Source organism: Apteryx mantelli, chromosome 1 (genome assembly GCF_036417845.1).
Source record: "Apteryx mantelli isolate bAptMan1 chromosome 1, bAptMan1.hap1, whole genome shotgun sequence".
NCBI lineage: Eukaryota > Metazoa > Chordata > Aves > Apterygiformes > Apterygidae > Apteryx > Apteryx mantelli.
In genome coordinates, this window is record NC_089978.1 from 86445811 (window position 1) to 86468287 (window position 22477).

Here is a 22477-nt window from a genome sequence, read left to right on the forward strand (position 1 = left end):
AAAAATACTGTGATGCAGACTAGTAACACATATTGGCTTTATTAGTAATTAACCAGTTGCAACTCAGTGCTAAAGCACTCTGCAGTTACTGACCACAGTTCTGAAGCATTCAGTTGATGTGACTAGACAACCAGTGTTTGCAAGGTTGAGCCATGCTGAAATAAAATAGGTTGTAAGTGTAATTTCAGGAAGCTGCATATTTTTTGTCACTCGTTTTCAGTAAAAAGATGAATGAAGAGTTAGATTTCTTCAATGCAGTCACTCTCTCTGCTGAAAAACTGCATTAAATATATACAGGGATGAGGTCAAGTGAGGAAGTCACCCTAAACCAGCAATGCTTCACTTCAAGTTACCTTGTGTAGTTTTTGTTATGCTCTCTGCCCAAGCTTCTGGAAATAGCTAGGGCATAGAAGATAGGTCTGAAAACTCAATATCCCATTCCCTTGAAAATAAGGGATAGTGAAGGGCACCCTTGGTGTTTACACCTCTTCCCAGCATGTATGAACCTGCAGAAGTAACAACTTGTTGAATTAAGTACAGTCAAGCACTGTATAAATACACCTAAAGCAACTACTATTTAATGCAAAAAAACAAACAAAACAAACCATATCTTGCTGTAGCCATTGTTCAGGTTCACTTTTTTTTTAACTTCAAATCCCATTATTCTCATTACTAAATGCAGTGCCTAAGCAGTATTTACTTATGGCAGTCACCAACTTTTAAAACCAAATTAAGGCATTCAGACATGCATATAGGTTTTAAAAATGATGGCCTTTAAATGTTTCGCAAACATTCTACAAAGGCAATTAAAAAAAGTATAGGTCTTCTTGCAAATAAAAAACTTAATAGTCTTGGCAGCATATTCTCAGTAATGAAAAGGTTTAAGATAAGATGTAGACTGACTTACATTCTGGCTTCATGAACTGGCTGTGGGACCAAGCTATCCTATGGCTACCTTCATAAGCCTTGTGAAATTTTTCTACATATTTAAGGAAAGTATGTTGTACATATATAGTTTGAAAGACAACTCAGACTTGGGGAAAATCAATCAATTTAGAGGCTGTATTTACTGCAGCATGGGTGGGTAAGGAGGAATTAAGCATTTTAAATACTTTGTTAGCATATACAGTATTGGAGCTCTTGGGATCTCAGTACCATAAGTCAGGAACACTGCCAATGTTTTTTTTTTTTTTTAAAGGCAAATAGATCTATACAACACCATCACAAAAATATTAGTGCTGGTACAATGCTATGCTGCTAATCAGATGGATTTGCTTTTGCATGATCTAGTTTCATCCAATTAAAGTCAAAACAAGGTCATTAAAAAAACAAAAAACCAACCTTGAATGCCTTTAGGCTTTTAAGAATGACCCAAACAGCTTGCCTTTTCTTGCCAGACATCTTGGTACTTCAACAGGCACACTTCCCTCTTGTTCCAACAGGAATGAATTCAGGGAAGCTGAAATCTAACTTACAGAGACAATCCACCACGAGGGCCTCTAATACCAATTTCCATTCTCCTGAGGTCACAGCACTGGGAAAGACTAGGACCCAAGATGGTTCTGAAGGTGATGTGTGAGCAGGTCAGACAGTCAAGGACAGAAACTAGCAGCACTGCACCAATACTGGCTGTCTCAGGCTAGATCACACCCTTTAGCAACAGATGCCTCCCACACACAGTAGTATCTGTTAGTCAAACCAAAACCACACTTAGCGAATACATTCACCTCCCCTTCCTGGACATGACACTAGTGTTTTTAAACACATGAACAGTAACAGTTAGAATGAAACTTGGTTAAATGGATAGTGGCCAGTGGCCTGTCTGTCCTTTAGCAGCTTTGACCTTTCGTTTTGTTTAGCACATCATCTCAAGCTGCCTTCTATCTGCATCAATCTTGGATGGCATCTAAGCCTTCCACAGGAAGGCTTAAGTGTTTTTGCACTTACCTGCATCAGTTTAGAGACTCTACCTCCTCTAACACCAAGAGCTGCTTCAGTTGGTTACTCTCAAGATGCTCACATAATTAGCCTATCTTCTACAAGCTATGAAATCTTACAGTTCAGGTTACATGGTCTAGGACCTTTGATGCTGGGAAAACGTAGAAAGATCAGCATTTTTGTCAAGAGCTTCATTCTGCACTTTTAGAAGATCCATTCTGGAAATATGAGTGGAAGATGTGTTTATGCATGATAATCCAGTGCCTGCAACCCCAAGGATCCTGGTAACAGCAGGCAGGGAATTAAAAATAAGCAGCACTAGACTAACACCTAGAAGAAAGCTGCAGTAAGTACTTCATCACCTCCATCCCACTCTAGTTAGTAGGTGATAAGAAGACTCAAAGTAAACACCACCACTGTAATAGTAACACAAAGCTGAGATCACTAATTACAGCAATGCACTGCACTGTACTCCTTTAAGTGGCCAGTATGTCTGGGTGGAATAAGTGCTAGAGAGCAACAGCAGTGGGAGGGGTTGCATAAGAGTCCACAGTGGCATCTGTGCCAAGAAGAACCACCACCATGCTCTCTGGGAAGCACTTTTGTTTTTACAGTAGCACAGAGGCAAGATACTGACCTCTTAATTTTCTACTTTTTAATCCTGTCCTCAACCAGGAGTTGGTTGCAGAGCTGTGCATGTTGAGATGAATGTCAAAAGGAAGCAGGGCCTGGCCAAAGCTGTCCTTGAATTAAGTATGTTTAATGATTATCATTTATAGTAATTTGCAAATTAAATTCACATCCAGAAAAAACACAGTGCCCCTTACATACCACTGTTGAGTTATAAGCAGAGAATCACTTGTGGGGCAAGAAACAGTTGGTACATCTGCCTTGCCAGAAATTTTCTAAGACTTGGTCTTTGACTGTGTTAGCTGAATGACCATTAGTCAAATAGTAAAAAGAGGAAGCTAGCAACAAGTTCATTCCACAACTTTACTTCCATTCCCTCACAGCAATAGCACAGGGATAATTGGCTGTAGTCAGTGACCAGAAGATATGCCCAGGAGAGTGCATGTTGGAAGGGAGCTAGTCCTTTTAGTGACATGGTGAAGAACACATTCCTGAGGAAGAAAATGCTGACCCACAGATGCCTATAGTCATGTTCCAGCTAACACCTGCTGCATTTATCCTGGAAAGAGCTAGCTTTAGCTAACCAGTAATCAGCATTACAGTACTAGTACCTAATTGTCTCATGCAAATGCAATTAGCTCAGTTTTTCAAATTCATCTTTTATTCCTTCCCACCCTGCTCCCAAGCATCAACCCTTACGAGAATGGGATGTAATATTTAAGCTAGTCTACAAGACTCACGGAGTGTCCAAGGTACTTATTTTCCACACATAACACAAAGAGGAGTTAAATCAAAATACCTATCCATTCAAATCTCACCCTTAAAAATGGAAACATTTACCCAAATAGCAGCTTTCCATTAGCTAACAGTAGTTTGAGATATGCAACTTGAGTTCTGTAGCCTACCAACTTGTTCAAATTCAAGACAATGGTAAGCTATGCATCAAAGGAAGTAATATTTTCACAATCAAAAACCGCATTTTCAGTATCAGCCACCCAAGCCTTTGGATTTCTTTCAGAATAAGCAGAAAGAGCAATACAGCTAACGATTTGTTTAATCTTGAGACCTCTCTTAAGTAACTAAAAGCTTTGATTTGAAGTTGAACTCAAACTCATCAACAGACACTGACTTTTATATTTGTCAGACTGAGAATCAGCTAGACTGAAAATTCCAAAAGTGACCTGTAACTTGCCTCTAGAACCATGGTAAATATGAAGATCTGTTAATTCTAGATGGTCCAAGTCCTCCAGCCTGATTTCAGGCAGCAGGGGTTTAGAACCTAGCAGTATGTTTGTCTTATATCTGTTTAGATATTAATGTGTTTTAGACAACTGCCTGACCCCTCCCCCACATCATTTTAATCAGAGAAAGCTACAAGACATCTTTAAAAACAGGTGATATCAATTCATTGAGACAGCACTGCCATCTTAGATAAAGAAAGAAAAGGTTAGAGGACAGTGCTTCCACCACCACTCCACAAAAAGCAGTTACTTGAGTTTGCTCAAGACTTACCCTTGGACTTCAAGGGAGTCTGACTGGTCATTCTTAGGTATTGCCTAAACAGCTTTCTATACCAGACAACTACTTTCTGCTTGTGAAGAATACAATGTCTCTGTTTTCTCTACATTTTTCATATCAGCAAGACAATTCTCATCTCTCCAGATCCTTAATTATGCAGTAAAACGTTATCTCAGAATTACATACCTTTATCATCTGCAGAAATTAAATAAGACTCCTCTAAATTAGACAAGATTCCTTTCTATTATGAGATTTTATATTCAAGCAAAAAGGCATTCACCTTATGTCAACAGACAATGGTTAAACATACCAAACATTTTATTTAATAAATTTTATTTATGCAAAGCCAATCAGAAAGTGTTGTGTAAAAGTGAAAAGCTCTTTTTACATAGTGATAAAAACTTATTTGAAATTTCATTGTGGGAAGAGTATTTAACTGTCTTATTTACAGGAAGCTACTAAGTCTGTTTAAAAATATAGACATAGGTATTCAGTCACTCTCATCTTCCCTAAAAGCTAAATGCTGTACAGTATACAATAGCTCAGAGTGCCCAAGTAACCAGGGATATACCATTACAACTTGACTATACAAGCTTTTTATGCCTGACAAAAATCAAGCATTGGGTAAAAGCATTACATCCAAACAAGAATATTCTTAATGTATATAGTAGTCAAATTATATTATGCCACACCCAGTATTTCCTTAAGGAAGAAAAATTACGTTCCTTGACCTTCCAGTTCCGCTGCCGCTATATCCGGTTCTTCATCGTTGTAAATGTTTTCTGCCTAAAAACACAAATTATTTCATTACAAGTGGTAGACAGATCTGGTTTTTAAACAGTCTTCTACACTTACTGCAGTAAAACCATGATAATCCCAAGAAGATACAGAGATCATCTTCTTCTTAAGGAGACCCTCTCCCTGCCTTTTCTTAAAGGGCAGCCAGCTTTAGAAATGGATGTACAATGGCTAGACCTCAGCAGTTGTCTTCCTGCATTATCTTATTTCAGTAGGATGAACCTTATCCTTTTACTTCTTTACCATGGACATTCATTCCTGTGATTTATTTCAACCCCAGCTTGAACACACATGACAAGTTAAAGAACAGATATTTTAAAAGTGGAAAGACTGACCTGTGACACATTTAACTCCGTTATAGTTTGATATAAAGATGAGACTTCAATTATTCCCAAGTGATTTTATTCTGTCTTTATAGGGATTTGATCAATCATGTTGCAATGTAAAGTAATATAAACCATATGCCGAGCTAGAAGGCATCTGGGTTGGCATCTGGGTTCACATTCAACAGTTAGACAAGAAACCAAGCCCTAGGTAGCATCAGATAGAAGTTTGCAATTGCCACATTTATTCTTAATATTAATTAGTACCTAAGACTTGGAGGAAAATAATTACCAGTTGCATTTAACAGCATTGTTTTACCCTTTATTTTCTTTTGAAAGTCCTACTCTCCATTCAAATGGTACAACAAATACAGAGGAAAGCCTCCTTTCAGTCACTGAAGACACGAGCTGTCCTAAGGACAAACCATCTTGGTTTAGTTTATGTAATCAGCTTCAGAGCAACTCAGGAGTTGTTTTGACACTCACCATTTGCCATATTTGCATTATGTTGTCCTCTGATACAGAACAGATTACCCAAGGCTCATTAGGATTCCAACTGAAGTCTGAAATTTTGGCAGTGTGTCCTCCATGAATAAACTGTTAAAAGCAAACAAATGAAAAAAAAATCAGCGAACTATTTAATCTCTAGAGAAAGTCTGCTTAAATCCAAGATTCAGAAGTTAAATTCAGGTGAGAAGGTTCAGAAGATTACTGCAGTAATTGGCTGACTGCTGATTTAAATAAAAGCATACCAAGAGTTCAGGAGGCCCATCTTCTGCATCCTCTGCAGACTGCTCTTCTCCAATTTTACTGTAATAAAGTAGTTTATACCTTTTATTAACAACAAAAATTGCATCCCATATCAGTATAACTTTCTAGTTCCTAGTCTTTGTTGCCAGTATTTGCTTTTGCTATTTGTTTCTCTCACTGTCAAAGAATTATAAGCCTCAGGCACAGAATATCAATTGCTTGGTGTTATTGCTACTGAAATAGAATCTGACTTGTGAAGAACCTTGAGGCAGGAATCACTTATTACTAAAGATAATAGAACACAACTATATCAGCTAAAAATCTTCATAGATAAGTAAAGTTAGAAATACTGCGTTGTTTCTACTGTAAACCTAGTCCGAGTTAACTAACCAAGCAAAACTAGAGAACAGCACAAATGAAGTCTACCAAATAAAGTAGGTCTGCTGCCTTGTATTACCTTCTTAGATATTAAATGAAAGGAATTGCTCTTCACCTTAGATCCCACACGTTAAGCCGACGATCAGTACCGCTTGAAGCAAGAATTGTTTCGTTATGAGGGGACCAGTGAACCTATTGAAAAGACAACAACTTGACTGGAGCACAGTTACTGACTTCTAATGCATATCCTGACCATTAATTTTCAGCAACTAAATTCAGTGAGTTAGTTTCTTCCAGCACAAAGGATGCCCTGCAGCTCAAATAGAGCACTTAAGATTTCTCAAAGTGAAGAGCTAACATCATTCCCCTGTTAGGGATTTACCATATCACAAAACTTAAGGGCCTAAAAGTCACTGTTACTTGCACACTGCTAACTAGATAGAGTTCACAGTATTAGATTCGAACCCACATCCTCTCTATAGGAGGACATTTCAGAGAAACCTTCTAGCCATACTGAGTAGCTGTAAGCTCCCAGTATTTTTTTAAACAGTAAGTTGTTGGCTACTTGCTTCAAAGTAAAGTGAGGTTGGGTAGAAATACATGGTAGTCTATTTATTGAACCAAAATTCAATATTCCATGTTTAATAATCTATTTTATTTACTGAGGCCAGTCACCACACAAAAATCCACCTGTTTTTGTCCAAGTCACTACTCTTCTAGTTTTTGTTACAGGCCGTGAGAAAAGTTTACCCACCTGAAAAATTTCATCCTTATGAGACTCAAAAGAATGAAGTTTCAATTTTAAGTTTCGAAGATCCCACAAAGCCACAGTCTGGGAGAAGGAACAAGAAATTGTTTAGACTATAATGGCTGTAGAACTGCTATCTAGAATACATATAAATGTAAAGTATACACAAGTAAAAACCTTGTCAGCAGAACCAGTTGCTAGAATAAACTCGCTGTAGGGATTGAAGGACAGACAGTTGACCTCAGCTGTGTGGGCATCTACACAGTGACTTGGCTTGGATGTAGTATTAGATCTTGTGTCCCAACTGTCAGGATAAAGGTTTGGGGGAGGAGGAGAGACAGAACAAAAAAGAGTCAGGAGAAAACAAATGATTTTTCAGAGGAGGGTTCCCCCCACCTTAACCTAAGCTACCCTAGGTCCATCATTACTTACATTAGTCTAAAGCTACAGTTTTTAATCTAAAACCTTCAGGAATTTTGTGTCTGTTGTATGTAGAAAGTACATTAATAGTTCACATCAGGAAGCTTAAATACATATTAATTCCATTTCATCCCCCCCCACACACACACAATGTGCACACATTAAACAATATGCAGATTTCTGAGATCCTGCAGCATTACTATTGTTGATAACATTTGAGAGATGCATTAAACCATTCCAGAATTCAGATTTTTATAGTAATCCAGAAGTGCTCTGGATTGGTCCACTGACAGCACACAGCTGGCACTACTCAAAAATTGCTTAAACCCAACTTACATCATTAGCTTCTGATCATCAGCCACAGATCCAAACAGAGATTCATGGAGGAGATGCCATGCCACATCTTCTACAACTGCAGAGTGCCCAGTAAAGATTGCTTTCGCATCAACAATTTTGCCTTCTTTTGGTCCTGCACTTATATCCCATAAACAGACAGTCTGCAAATAAGAGCCATATTGTGTTGTTATGGAAGTTTTAACTGTGTTATCTTTCAAAAAAAGAAAACAAATCACATTTGATGTATATATAGAGATGGCATTCCTGAAACAGTATTTTTTTTTTTGAAAAGGAACATCTACTATGCCATAAGTGGGAACTCAGCTGAGCTATGTTATCAGTTTTCTGCAGGTTCAAGGCCCAAAGATTATTTCTAAGGTGGTCACAAAAGCAATTTACAAAAAGCATCCCTATTCCAGTAGCTTACATTTCACTTGTAAAGCCACAAAGAAATTTGCTAGTTATTAATTCAATCTGATATTAATCTTCAAGAGTCTTACTAATTTTATAGCCTCAGACCTAAACCATTCTGTTCTTACTTCACCCAGAACGTGATACAGAACTGGTTGTTGATTACAGCAAAAACAACAACAACAAACAAGCAAAACCACACACAGCTGACTACAGCCTTAAGAAATGTTACAATGCTGAACTATATGAGAGCTTCCCCAAGTAACAATATAAAGCTATAGCAACCCAACTTTTTCCTGATTATCTATTACAGCATAGATTAGTATATTTTAGGGGGAAGTTTGTTTTTACATGATCATCTGATGCACTCAGAAGATGTCCACTCAAATTGGAGTTCCATGATAAGCCGTATCCTTCTTTTTGATGCCCTCTTAATCTAAGGTCAGGATTGCACTCTCCACTTGTGTCTGAAAAAAGAAATTCCTTTCATGTAGCTTAATCCTTCACATCAATCCATATGAGCATCATTATTGCTTAAGAACTTTGATTTCAGTTGCAGAAATCATATTTTACGCATCAACCTCATAGGAAAATGCTGCTTTTGTAGAGACTGAGTTATGATATTAAACATAACCGGGCAGCTAAAGTCATCAAAGAACTGGGCCTTCATACTCTGATTCCAGAGCCCATGATCTCTCCTCCCAATTACTGTCAAATACAAGTTTATTCCTCAATGCCAAGAGACATTTTGCACAATTTCAAGGAATCTGGCAAACCTGGTTTTGAAGGATGTTTAGTGTAGTCAAATACCAACACGTCAGCAGATGGTGTTTTTGTAGCAATGATGGAGGGATTCTGAGGCATGTAACGAGCACGATTTACTTCGCCTTCATGGTTAATTTTTATCTCCGTTTCAATTTTGCCAGTCACAGATCCAAAACCACCGAACTCTGTATTTGTCATAAAAAGGTCAGTTTATCACATCAGTTATTTTAAATGTGTTAAACAGCACTTCAGGCTTCCCCCCAATTCAAGAAGCAGTGGTAAGCATCTTAACAGAGCAATACAAGCCTATGAAAGACTAGCACCACATGGCACCACAGCATTAACACTTTAAATATTTTGAATCCTCTGATACAAATTCTTTTTGAGTATTAGTCTATTCGAGCTAGATGCATGTCAGTTTTCATCACAATTGACAGATCTAGTACAGATGCTGACAATGCATACCACAATCTTACTTAAATTCTTTTGAAACAAGTAATTTCTCTTGCTATTAATAATGTAGAATTAGTGCAAACTAATGTACGACCATGTAAGCTTTACTACTCAAGATTAAGTTAAAATATCATTGGACAGGACATCTGTTAATACTACTGCTAGAACACCAGCTAAGAATGCATGCAGAGCCCACCTCCTTTTTCACTGTCATACTGAGAAGCATCAAACTGATCGTCATTGGGAATCTGGACTCTTGCAACAACCAGGTGGTTCTGCTCATCAGAGGTGTGTGTTCCCAAAACCAGCCAGTGTAGAGCATAATCCTTTCCTTCTGGCCTGTTTAGAGTAATAAAAACACAGAATAAAATTAAAATGTTCAGTTCCAGAAGTTTGTTGCTTAGTGTCAGTAACACTGAAGATCCAAAATTCTTCAGGATGCTTTAAAAACAAAACAAAACCAACCCACAAAAAAACAAAACAAAGACTCAAGTAAGAGACCCCTTCCTTTACCACAACAGACTTGTGAATTATTAAGTGAACTATCTGACATAAGCAAGCCAAGGATACATCCAGCAAGCCAAGAGTGACAATACAAGTCAGTAAACACTGCCACTTGAATAGGATAATTAAAGTTTGCCCAGTAATTACAGGCAATATTAGTACCTTCTCCTATTTTTAGTTTTCCTTGCAATGTCATAGTATCAGTTTAGAAGACAATCAATTCTCTGTTTTATAAAAAAAACAAAAACTGAGAAAAGCAGCACCCCATTTCAGTTAATTTCCTTTCAATAAGCTTTTACCAGTTGGTATTTTATAACAGTTTTCAGAAGTTCATTTTTAAACACTGCACAAATCCTAGCTAACTATAATTAAATTTCTTTTGATAGTTAAACGCAATATTTAGTAATAAGTGAAAGGTCAGAAAGACAGTGTCATATATCTGTGAAAGGAAAGTTAGAACACTCAAACAAAAACAAGCAACTTCTGCATTCCTGAAAGCAATAAATTAATTCTGCTGTCTGAACCCAAGCAAAGAGTAAACAGGAATCATGTGTGCAATCAAAAAACACCATAGGTATTATTACACCTCTTCCAGGGCATCATCATACATTTTGAGGGGGAAGTAAAAATAAAATAAAATAAAAAACACACAATGCACACGCACTTACTTGTCTCAGGAATAGGTGTCCCATCATGTCAGGTGCCATACAAAGAGACAGTCCTTGCCTTAAATGGCTTACATATTTTGACACTGGATAATTGGAAATATCAGGTTTTTAACTGAATATTAAGTCAATCTGCAAAATACGAGGCAAGCAGAAGTGTTCCTCATAAGGGCTCCATACCCTCAAAAAAATTCCCCACTTCATTTCCTCCAATGCCATGATTAGTTAGCTCACATCTCTCCACATCTTCCCCAAACATTCTGGCACACAAAATTAAGTGATCATCTAACCACCAAGTATAACACCACTTATGTAAGTGGAATTTTACAGAGGAAAGAGACTGTCTTCTGATTACTGCATGAACTTTAAGGGTAAGATATTTTAAAGCCGAGCTGTATCCGCAATACAGTGGCATGAAGGACCCAGTACCTGTCCATTAGCTCTATGGAGTCCTGATTGGTTACTCTGACAATTTAAGTTTTCTAGTAGCTGGCACATGAATGGAATCTATCCCTATCTTAAAAATTCTTTAAGAAATTAACCAGCTACTCTACAAATTTTTAGGGGGAGGCAGAAGAATGGCAAAATTAAAATATCTGAGGCTAACGATGCCAGGGACAGAACTACAATATTAAGGACCACAGTCTTATTAGAACAATATCCCCTTAAACATGGCCAGACCAAAAAAAAAAAAAAAAAAAAAAAGAAAAAGGGAAGAGAGATTATGTCTTCTACAGAACAGCAATCTGTAATGCAGATGAGGAAAAACATTTTTCATGTAAAAGTTTAGTAAGTTTGTTCTTTCTCTGAACAGAAGTTACTATAGAACAATTAGTTCTCTTACATATCAATAAAAAAATAAATAAATAAGTAAGACTTCTTCCCTCACATCTCAAGGCAGGTCTTACTCTGTTAGACTAGAGTTCTCTACAGTATTAATTTGTACCTTTTTTTCCCCCTCAAAGCTTCTGTCTATCCAAAGGGTTTTGAGAGTTGCAAGTAAAATAAACCCTTACAAGCTTACTGAGAGGGGAATCTAATCCAAAGTATTCTTGTGGTTTTACCTTCAAATTATGTAGCAGACATTGTGCACAGAGATCGAAAGAGCAGCAGAACAAGCAAGCCCTCTCTCTTCCTCTCACCTGGTCACGTCAGGCAGCCACTGGACGGTGAGGCTGGGCCACTCCAGGGCGTGTGTCATCACCAGGTCGTACAAGAAGGGGGTGTTCTTCTTCCAGATCTTGTACTCCTCGCTGATGACGCGCTCCTCCACCGTGTCCTCCAGCGCTGGGCGGGGGGCGGGCAGGGAGGAGAGCCAACGGCTCAGCGCGCGCCGGGCCGCGCGGGGGCGGCGCCGCCACGCGCCGCCGGGGGTTGCGGGGGGAGGCGCCGCCACGCGCCGGGGGCTGCCCGGGGGAGTGGGGTGGGGAAGGGGGGCCCCGAAGCCCTCTGAGGGGCGGCGGGAGGGAGGGTGACAGTCACCCCCGCCCCGCCCCCACTACCGCCCAGCCAGAAGCCCCCGGGAGAGGGGCCCCGGGTGCCGCCGCGCCGCCCGCGCCCTCCCAGCTCACGCACCGCTCGCCTCGCCTCGCCCCGCCGCCGCCCCACGCAGCCCAGGGCGGGGGAGAAGGCGGGGGGTCTCCTACCTTCCTTGCTCGCCATTTTGGGCGTGCGTGTGCGTGTGAGCGTGCGCGCGCAGGCGAGGTGAGATGAGGCGGCAGGACGCAACGGCTGGCGGCAGGGAACGGGGGAGGGGGGGGAAGGGGAGGGGGCGCAGCTAGCGCCGCAGGTGAGGCCGCAGGTGAGGACGCGGCGCTGCCACCGCCGCTGCTGCGGCCGCTCCCGCGCGAGACGCCCCTCCGCGCCCGCGCCCCGCCGCCTTCCAGCCCGCGCCTCGCGGCGCCGCGCATGCGCCGCCGCCCCGCCCTCCCGCGGCGCCTGCAACGCCTCCACCCACCGCGGCGGCCAATGAGGAGGGTGAGAGGGCTGCGCGCGCGCCCAACGGCTGGCGCGAGGCGGGGCTGCGAGCCGGCCGGGGCCCCCTGATGAGGCGCCCGCGCGCGCTGAACACGCGCGTGGGGCGGGGGTGGGGCCTCTAACGGTCGGGAGCCCCCGCCGGAGCTCTTCGTCCCCCTGAATCCACTGCGACGGCGGGCGGGGGGGGGGGGCAGGAACGGGGAGGGGGCTCCTGCCTGACAGACGAGTCTGAGGGGCTCTGGACTTTTCCCGGCCAGCTGCAATGCGCCTTCCTCGTCCAGGAAGGCGCTTGGACTCGGCCGGGAGTCCGGGTCCGCACTCGCAGCGGGTAGTCACTACGCCCAGGCGTGCCCGTGTAATGGACGGCTCCCCGGGCGTTACCGAGTGGGTTACAGAGGGCGAGGAGGAGCCAGGGTTTCATACAAGTGCGCGTCTATTTATTCAGAAAAAGGTAAGATTGGCGTGGACATGTTTATGCCACGAGGTGGGGCTTTAAGTAAAATAAACCACTGACAGTACTGCTGTGGGATTTAGCAAATGGTTTTTGTTGCTTTTTAACCATGTTTAAAGGCGTTACAGAGCAACCTGCCAGCTCGTTTCAAAAATTGCCTCAGAACATCTAAAACAAGCTGAGTTCATCCTGCAGAGACATCCGAAAGGAACATGCGTTAAACTCATGAATTTGGTGTTCATGATCTGTTCAACAAGAACTTGCATTTGGTAAAAAAATACAATATAGAAAAGGGACATCTTTGCTACCGAGAAGCCCCTATAGAAGCTGTTGAGCATCGTGCATAATGCAGTGTAAGCAAGATACAGACCCTACGCTTAATAATCAGTTTCGCCACTTGGACAATACCCCAAGGGGAAGCCTGACACACAATTTTGACAGCCACACGGTGCCCCTGGGTTGCAGGCACAATTACTGCAAAGAGCACAAGCACTTTCCCTTTTAATAACACAGAAGAACGAATGTGGGTATTGCCTGAGATCAAAATGGGAAGCATTCCCAACAGTACCACTGTAGAAGATCAAAGTACCAAAATATTATTCACAAATATGATTTACACTGATCTTCCTAGGAGAGGGGTAAAATAAAAATTCAAAATTCTGGAAGTATTAAAATCTGTACAGCACTTAGGAGTAGATAAAGAATGAAAATATTACTATGGCTCTCTATCTTATTTGTTACTGCAACTCTAAGGCAGACTTACTGAATATGGAATCACTGTTTGCACATTGAAAGTGGAAACTGTGAAACAGAAGTGATAATGGAACTTAACTCATTTATCAGTTTTCATGAGCAGAACTCTGGGTAAATCCAGAAAGGAGGAATAGTGCAGTCAATGAGAAGACAAAATGAAAACAAATAGACTCTTTCTACAGAAATGCCCAAAATACAAGATATTCCCTTTTACCAATCAGAAATGGTAATTTAGTCGTTAAAAGAGAAAAGAACAGCTGACATATTTAACATAAGTTAAAAAACAATCTCAGGAATGAAAAATAGACATTAGTCTTATGTAAACAAGCAGAGGTAGCTAAGTTCAGGAAACGAGGGGGTTAGAGGGGATAAAGAAGAAGGGAAAGAAGTAGGGAGAGTGGGGGGACGTGCAAGATTGCAATGTGCAGTTCAGCAGTCTGAGCAGGAGGTGGCACTACTTTGACACCAGACAGCTACATGCGGGCTGCAAGCGAAGCCATGCAGGGAAAGAAGTAGTCACAACTCCTTGCACAAGAAGCAGGGTCTTACCGCAGAAGTTGGTTTCTTTCTTTGATCGGTATCGGTTACACCCTATTCTGGTCCATGCTCCACGATGCATGTATATTTGGGGCGTTGGTAGTAAAATGAAGATTTCTTGGAGATCCAGCAACTATCAGGAAGCCTCTATACATTTGAAACAAACTTAGGTGCAACAGCAAAGAATGGTGATAGACATTATTTAGTATGTCTTAACTAATAAGCACTAAATTACATTACAAACTCAGATTTTAAGCCCACTTTACTGCTTGAAAAATATACCTAAAAATGGTTAGAGAGACCACTGCTAAATAGTTACTATTTTTCAGCGATGGTGTTGACAATATGTTGTTTTATTTTGCTACAAGAAATACCTATTTGAAAGATGTTTTTGTTGCAATAAAGGCATGCAAATAAACTGAACTGCATTCTTGAATTCCCACTCACATAATAGCAGTCAGGGTTACAAAAGTTTTAAATGCTACAGTTGTCTGTTAGGGTCTGTAGTACTGTCTGACTACTGTGGTGAGTGACACAGCTTCTTTTAAGCAGTCACATACAAATCAAATGTGTGGCTTTGCCATACATTTCACACTCAACCTTTCTGTTCTCTTCACTTGTTTCAGCTACTACTAACCAAAAGGCCATTTAATTTAACTGCTTTCTACTCAGCTTGAATAAACAGTACTTGGCACATAAAATAGCCTTAACCAGAGCAGATCTTGAGGGCAGCTAATAACATCTTCCAACAGAATAATGGAAATAAAGGCAGTTAGGAATCAGGCTAAATTCTCCGAAATGCCCCTAAAAATTCAGAGGAACGTTCTGCTTCCACATTGCATGAGTTCTTTTATCATGTGATGACTTAAAGTCTTTCAATCAATGCTTGCTTTGGTATTAAACTCGGGAAGCAGACTCCTGTATTACTAAGGCCTTGAGCCCCAGAAGGGGCTAAAATTAGCTCTGTAGTGGAGTTCATTGTGCTCAGCTAGCAATATAGTGGCAAGAGGGAAGGAAATGCACAGAAAAGTAAGAGCCAGCATTTTTATATTCACTCTGTGAGGAACTCCTTATGGGCTAAGCCTTCTATGGTCTGGACTCCAGTTTTTTGAAGAAGGAATCCAGTTATGGAAAATGTTTATGTCTAGGAGAGACTGGGGAGTGCAGAGGCTAGTAATAGCAGCCAAAGGTTGTAGCATGGGAATTGGAGGAGAAGGCTGAGATAGACAGCCAGCTCCTCAAACAGGAAACATTTGTAATGAACCATTCCTTTACAGGCCAGAGTGTTGAAAAACAGAAATGTTCTGGTGAAGAAGCCAAATAACCATATATTAATCTTCTTGAACCTGCACAAATGGAAATTAAAGCTATGTATGGCTTACTTATTGAAAATGAGAATTTTGTTGAATTACTTAGAAGCTGTGGAATAATCTGCTACATAGGAATGCACTAATGAATATGTTAACACAGACATGGATGATCATACAAGATAAATTACCAGCTTGCTTTTGGCAACATTTACTAGTTGTTGTGATATCTGCTGCCAAGTATGTGTCTAAACCTACAAAGTGCTGATGCCTTCCTAAAATGCTAGGAGAGAGAAGACTGAGCTTTTCAGAGCCTGTGCGTTGTTACAGAGTGTTGATCTGTTAAAACTCAGATACTGAACAAAGGAAATCTCTGTCAGGCTTCTTGGCTGTAAGTGAGTTCTGTTAGCTCTCACTGAAGTTTAATTACATGGCCCCTTGAAGGATTAAGCCAATATGAGTGTTTGGGTGGGATATTGTGTGTGCATTTCTCTGTAAACATCAGTGGTTTTTTGCCACTGCTTGCCTGGAATATGATTGGCAAAGTGTGATTTATTTTTGAAGAATAGTAAAAAAAATTGTCTTTCAATGTTGTCATGTAGGGCTTGATTAAACTATAAATTAAGAGAGGCATTCTTCCCCCACCACCAATTTTGGAAGACTCAATTTAGACTCTGCAAGTCAAGTTGTGTTTTAGTGGGCTGTGAGGAATAGTACCAGTTTTGGTGAACAAAATCTGTTACACCTGTTCATCAAAGTAGCTCCTAAGTGATCTGTGCAGTTGTCTTCTCCTTCGTTAGCAATTATACTTGCACACAGCCAAATTTTATTTTAATTTATATGCAGGCACACCAATAATCCTGCTATTAAGTGCTTTTCACCCATCAGGATTGCTATGGAAAAGACAGTTTATAAACATTACAACTATCAAAGAATGCATATCAGCCACTTAAGGCTGGCTATTTGCGATTCATCAGCATGGTCATATCTGTGACCAAACATTTAAAACATATCCTTTGATTCCAATGCTTTGTAAGGGAAATAATTATCGAAGGCCATTGTTCATCACATTCAGTATGTGTAAAATGGATGATAAATTAGTTGTGAGGTACAACAGTGACTTGAATCATAAACTTTATTTTATTAAGCTATACTTCTTTCAAACCTATGCATGAAATACTGCATTTTCATTTCAGTTAAAAAAAAAAGACTGTCTTCTGCATCCTTGATTGTATGTGCTGCATCGTGCATCAAATTGCCAGATATACTTGCGAGGAATTATCCGCACTTAGTAATTTTCAGCTTGAAGACATGTGCTGATTTATTACTCTGCAAAGAATTAGCTGGCTTGCTGATGCTTACAGCTTATACATTATGCAGAGCAGATGAATGTTCAACTCAGCAAGCAGATGTAGGTATTACCATGAATGACCATCTCAATTAGAAGATTGTTTAAAGGCAATCAAGTCTGTACAAAAACTCAAAAGTGCACTCCAGAAAGTAAAATAGCGGCCACAGCATTTAGTATTCTCTAATATGTTTACTATCATTGCATAGTCGTGAAGGTTGGCTTCGAATAAAGCATCATTTTCATCAAAAATGCAGATAAGCAAAGCATGCCTCAGATAAATTGATGCAAACTTCCATTCAGAATTTCCTGAAATGTGACTGCATCCTTTTTCCCACTGTTTAACCATTATTTCTTTGTATTTACCTAGTGATTATTATCTCCCCAGCATAAATCTCACCTAATCAATACCCTGCCATTGCATAAGATCTTGAACTCTAGCAGTGTTTTGGACTTTCTTGTTCTCCATCTGTGGCATGCAGTTTGGGATTCATCTAATGCAAAACCAGCATGTTTCTGGTGGTTCAGTTCTGCATAGGAAACTTAGCTTGTGTCAGGGCCCTGAGGGCACCAGCAGGCCTTGCTGGCCCTGACCCTGAGCAGCCTCACCTGGGGCCTCCCCCCATCCCCTGCCCAAGGGCACAGGAGCCACAACCCAGGGCCACTAGTCCCTGCCCCAGCAATGACATAGCAGTGTCAGTCTCCAGCTCAGCCATAGTGTACCCTGCCTGGCCAAGGGCCCTGCTGATCCAGACCCCAACGCACAGGCTGACTGCCTGGCCTTGGCCTTGGCCTGGACCCATCAGCATGGCCCTGCCCAGTTGTGTCTGACCCCAATTACTCTCACCAGGCCTAATTTGGACCTCAATCCCCAGCCTCATCCTGGCCTCATCCCCATGGAGGTGTCTGATGCCCAGGGCTGGGGCTGCCCCCTACTGCCCCTGGCTGCCCTGCTCCCTCATGGGGTGGTGGGATGGGCCCTGGCTGGCAAGGCCCTGCCCTGCCACCACAGGAGCCCGTGGCAGGAATCCGAAGGCAGTCTTGTGCATTCCTTCAGTACTCAGGAATATACAGCATTTTACCTTTGATGTGGAATATGTTTACATGATAAGTCATGGGAAAACTAAACTTGTGCTCATAGAACAAGCCCTCCCCACAAAAAAAGAACATTAACATGGCAATAAGCCCAAAATAAGTTCTGTCCCACTGAATATTTTTTTGTTGCTTGTCATGGGCATGACAGCATTCCCTCAGCACCTTGACCTGCTGGGCTATTTCTGTGCTCTGCAGCATTTGCTTATCATTTTCTATGCATTTTTTAATAATTCATATAGAATGATGCATAAATTCTCTGAATCATAGGTAACAACATTTGTGTAACTGGCTTGATACACTTTTATTTTTTACACAGAATAGTGGAACTGATTGAATTATTGGGGGGCAGGGGGATTTGTCAATGGTTTTTGACATGTCATCTTGTGAAACAGTGCTACAACATGTGCTGTTTTGCATGCTGTAAATTTCCAGGAGGATGTGGGGTGTGCTTTCATCATATATTTTGTTGTAGTCCTGCAACCCAGACAGATTATTGCCTATATGTGGAGTCTTCACCTGTAGGGATACCAAAGGAAATGAAAAATAAGATTTTAGTCTGCAGAAAATACTTTGGCTTTTAGAGAGAAATAGCAGACTGCAAATTTGTACAAGAATCTTTTATTTCCCTAAAAGTACAAGTGCTTAAATGAGTGCCAACAAGGGTTTTCTGTAAAATGGAAGGAGACATCTCATTTCCAAGGCTTCCAGCATTTGGCTCAGTTCAGTGAAGTTCCTCATTGCGTGTTGCCTTGGCCTTTCCCCTTGTGATCTCAGAGGAATTTTGAGAGCTAGAATGGGATAGCTCCAAGCCCATGTCTGAGACACAGGGATCAGAGGAGACTGTAATCCAGAAGCTGTAGTTTTCAGTTATGTGGGAGGGAGTCAAGGCAAACTGCTGCTCTCCATAATGAGCTTAGTGAGCATAGTAAAGCATAAGTCTTCTATGAGTGACTACAGGTGCCAAAGGAGGTGAAAGAGAGATGTTTATTATCATCCATTTCCTCTGTGTCTTCCACTGTAGGGCTTAAAAATTCCTTCAAGTCTTCAGTGAAGGAAGGCGATCTCTGATTGTAATATCTGGGAATCTCTTTTCACCTGAGCTGCCTGGCCATCTTTTTCAGAAACTTTTGTTAGGTCACCATATGTTTTTCTTTTCTTTGTTCTTCACTCTCATTCTTTTGAGACTTTAAGCAATTAATAACAGCATTATCTTCAAGGTTCTGGATATCTCAGAGGTGAATCCACTGAGACAGGAACTGTGCCAAGCTGTTTTAGCTCACTGATCAGCTTCTGTGGTAGTGAAGATTTTTGTTTGTTTTGCTTGATTTACTCAGTCATCATGGCAGATAACCCTCAGGCGCAATCTTGGGAAGCTCTGGAGATCCTAAATTCTATAGCCTCCATTCTTTCTGGATGCTGAGAACCACAGTACTGTACAGCGTATTTAGTAATACATAGGTAGAATGTTAGATGGCCAGAAAATTTTTACTTTTGGAGGCAGAGGCTGGGGTCAGGTTACTTACTAATTCACAGTGTGTTAAGGACATCGTATAAGGTAAAGAAGGAACAGGCAGATGGAAGATCTGCTGAGGCCCTGTGGATGCCTGTTTGCATTCCTGCAGTCAGTTCTAAAACTGGTGGATATATCCCTTACCCACATGACCAAAAAGCAACAATACCCAATGTTTTAGGGGTATCCAGCAAATACACTTTGCTGCTATTTACTACGCTAGGTACTCCCAATGGTGTCTGCAGCTAAAGCAGCATAGCCACATGTTCAGAAATGGGAGAAAAGAAAGACAGCAGCACTGGCCTGTCAGGTCAGAGCTGTACTTCAACGTGTTCTGCAATTAGCACTCTGTCTTATAAACCCTGTGGGCCAGTTCAAAGGTCATTACGCTGTTAATGCCATTTTGAAACAAGTTTCAGAGTATGTTTTTATGAGCAGCTTAAGCCAATATAAGACCATATTCATGCTGAAAGGAGTAGGCCTGATCTCTCCTCTTGCCAGCCATTGTTCCTGCCCCTGCCATTGTGTCAGCACGAATGTTCATATGGTCAATGGGGAGCTGAATCACATTCCTAGTCTAGCTGTTTTTCTTTTTTAGCGGAGTTTCTTTTCAGCCAGATCATCAAGCTGTGCATACTCACTGTGTGACTTCCAGGGTGTCTAAGCCTGGCACAAGGGGGAACACATTGCCAGGGGTAAGAGCAGGAATGGCACCACTAAGCATCTGGTTTCACAGAATCACAGAATGGTTGAGGTTGGAAGGGACCTCTGGAGATTATCTAGTCCAAATCTCCTGCTCAAGCAGGGTCACCTAGAGCACATTGCACAGGATTGTGTCCAGACAGCTTTTGAATATCTCCAAGGAAGGAAACTCCACAACCTCTTTGGGTAACCTGTTCCAGTGCTCAGTCACTCTCACAGTAAAGAAGTTTTTGCTCATGTTCAGATGGACTTTCCTGTGTTTCAGTTTGTGCCCATTGCCTCTCGTCCTACTGCTGGGCACCACTGAGAAGAGTCTGGCCCCATCCTCTTTACACCCTCCCTTCAGATGCTTATGCACATTGATAAGATCTCCCCTAATTCTACTCTTCTCCAGGCTGAATAGGCCCAGCTCTCAGCCTTTCCTCATATGAGAGATGCTCCAGTCCCTTCATCATCTTAGTGGCTCTTCACTGGACTTGCTCCAGTAGCTCAATGTCTGGTACTGGGGAGCTCAGAACTGGACACAGTACTCTGACAACGTTCCTATATTCCTCCCAAGTGGCCTGTTCCTGCTTCCACCTTCTGTACGCTTCCTTCTTCTGTCTGAGTTTTGCCAGGAGCTCCTTGCTCGTCCATGCAGGTCTCCTGCCCCCTTTGCTTGACTTTCTTCTCATTGGGATGCACTGTTCTTGATCTTGGAGGGAGTGATCCTTGAATATTAACCAGCTCTCTTGAACCCCTCTTCCTTCTAGGGCCCTATCCCATGGGATTCTTCCAAGAAGGTCCTGAAGAGGCCAAGTTTGCTCTCCTGAAGTCCACGGTTGCGATCCTACTTTTTGCCCTGCTTCTTCCTTGCAGGATCCTGAACTCCACCATCTCATGGTCGCTGCAGCCAAGGCTGCCCCCAACCTTCACATCTCCAACCAACCCTTCCTTGTTTGTTAGTACAAGGGGCAGCAGCACACCTCTCCTCCTTGGCTCCTCCACCACCTGTGTCAGGAAATTATCATCAGTGCTCTGCAGGAACCTCCAGGACTGTTTGAGCCTAGCTGTGTTGTCTTTCCAGCAGATATCAGGGTGGTTGAAGTCCCCCATGAGAACCAGGGCCTGGGATCGTGAGGCTACTTCCAGCTGTCTGTAGAAGGCCTCATCGACTTCCTCTTCCTGATCAGGTGGCCTGTAGTAAACACCCACAACAGTGTCACCCATGTTAGCCTGCCCCTTAATCCTTACCCATAAGCTCTCAATCTGCTCATCGTCCACCCCTAGGCACAGCTCAATACAATCCAGTTGCTCTCTCACATAAAGGGTGACTCCCCCACCTTGCCTTCCTGGCATGTCCTTCCTAAAAAGCATGTAGCCATCCATGACAGCACTCCAGTCATGTGAGCTATCCCACCATGTCTCTGTAACTGCAATGAGATCATGGCCCTGCGATCACACGCAGATCTCTAGTTCTTCCTGTTTATTCCCCATGCTGTGTGCGTTGGTGTACAGGCATTTCAGAGAGGTGACTGAGCATGCTGGTTTCCCAGGAGGGATGCAAGAGGATTCCCCATGGTCTTGTCTTGTAGGTGCTTCCTTAGATGCATACAATTGCTGGAGTTGTCCTCACTTGAGCTGTGTTTTGCTGACTGCCTGGTCTCTGTAACTCTCCCCTTCCCCCGTCTTTCCTAGGTTAAAGACCTCCTTATCAGGTTGGGCAGCCTGTTGGCAAAGACACGTGTGCCCCATTTAGTGAGGTGGATCCCATCTCTCCCAATCAGTTGTTGATCTTCAAACAGGATCCCATGGTCATAGAAACCAAAACCCTGTTGCTGACAGATTAGTTTATACTGATTGTGAAACTGCACCATAGACATCACGCAAATCAATACCGTTAGCATTTTATTGCTAGTTCACTGCAATAGCTGGAGTGTTGAGTCCACTGAACAGCCAGCAAGTATTGTTCTCTCTCTACCACTTGTCTTTCTTCTGCAGATGAGGAAACTGATAAAGAAGGTGAAAACTCCATTCATATGATTTCATTTGCTGACATGGGAGTAAATTGGGGTATACAGGTAGGACTTCAGTGGGAGACAACTGAGCTAAATATGAGTACAGGGACTCCCAGTATCATGGGATACTGTCAAGGCCTTATTTGACATACATTTAAATATT

The 22477-nt window shown here is 41.8% G+C and overlaps 1 protein-coding gene across 1 annotated transcript; it reads right to left on the minus strand.

Annotated features, from left to right (window-relative positions):
* Positions 1-4386: 4386 nt before the first annotated feature.
* On the minus strand, positions 4387-12507 carry RBBP7 (RB binding protein 7, chromatin remodeling factor). The gene is made up of 12 exons (XM_067297000.1): positions 12284-12507; positions 11780-11924; positions 9665-9807; positions 9027-9200; positions 8602-8717; positions 7840-8000; positions 7261-7387; positions 7090-7167; positions 6451-6527; positions 5960-6017; positions 5694-5804; positions 4387-4872 (listed from the first exon to the last, which is right to left on the minus strand). The coding sequence occupies exons 1-12, from the start codon at positions 12297-12299 to the stop codon at positions 4804-4806; spliced, it is 1275 nt and encodes a 424-aa protein (XP_067153101.1). The 5' UTR covers positions 12300-12507; the 3' UTR covers positions 4387-4803.
* Between the last annotated feature and the right edge of the window lie 9970 nt (positions 12508-22477).

What these genes read in the sequence shown, in the direction of transcription:
- RBBP7 (XM_067297000.1), bottom strand. An exon ending in TAAACATCCTTCAAAACCAG is followed by an intron (nt 8,718 to 9,026) that starts GTTTGCCAGATT and finishes TTCTTTTTTCAG; the next exon opens with ACACAAGTGGAGAGTGCAAT. An exon ending in GATGATCAGAAGCTAATGAT is followed by an intron (nt 7,388 to 7,839) that starts GTAAGTTGGGTT and finishes TTATCCTGACAG; the next exon opens with TTGGGACACAAGATCTAATA.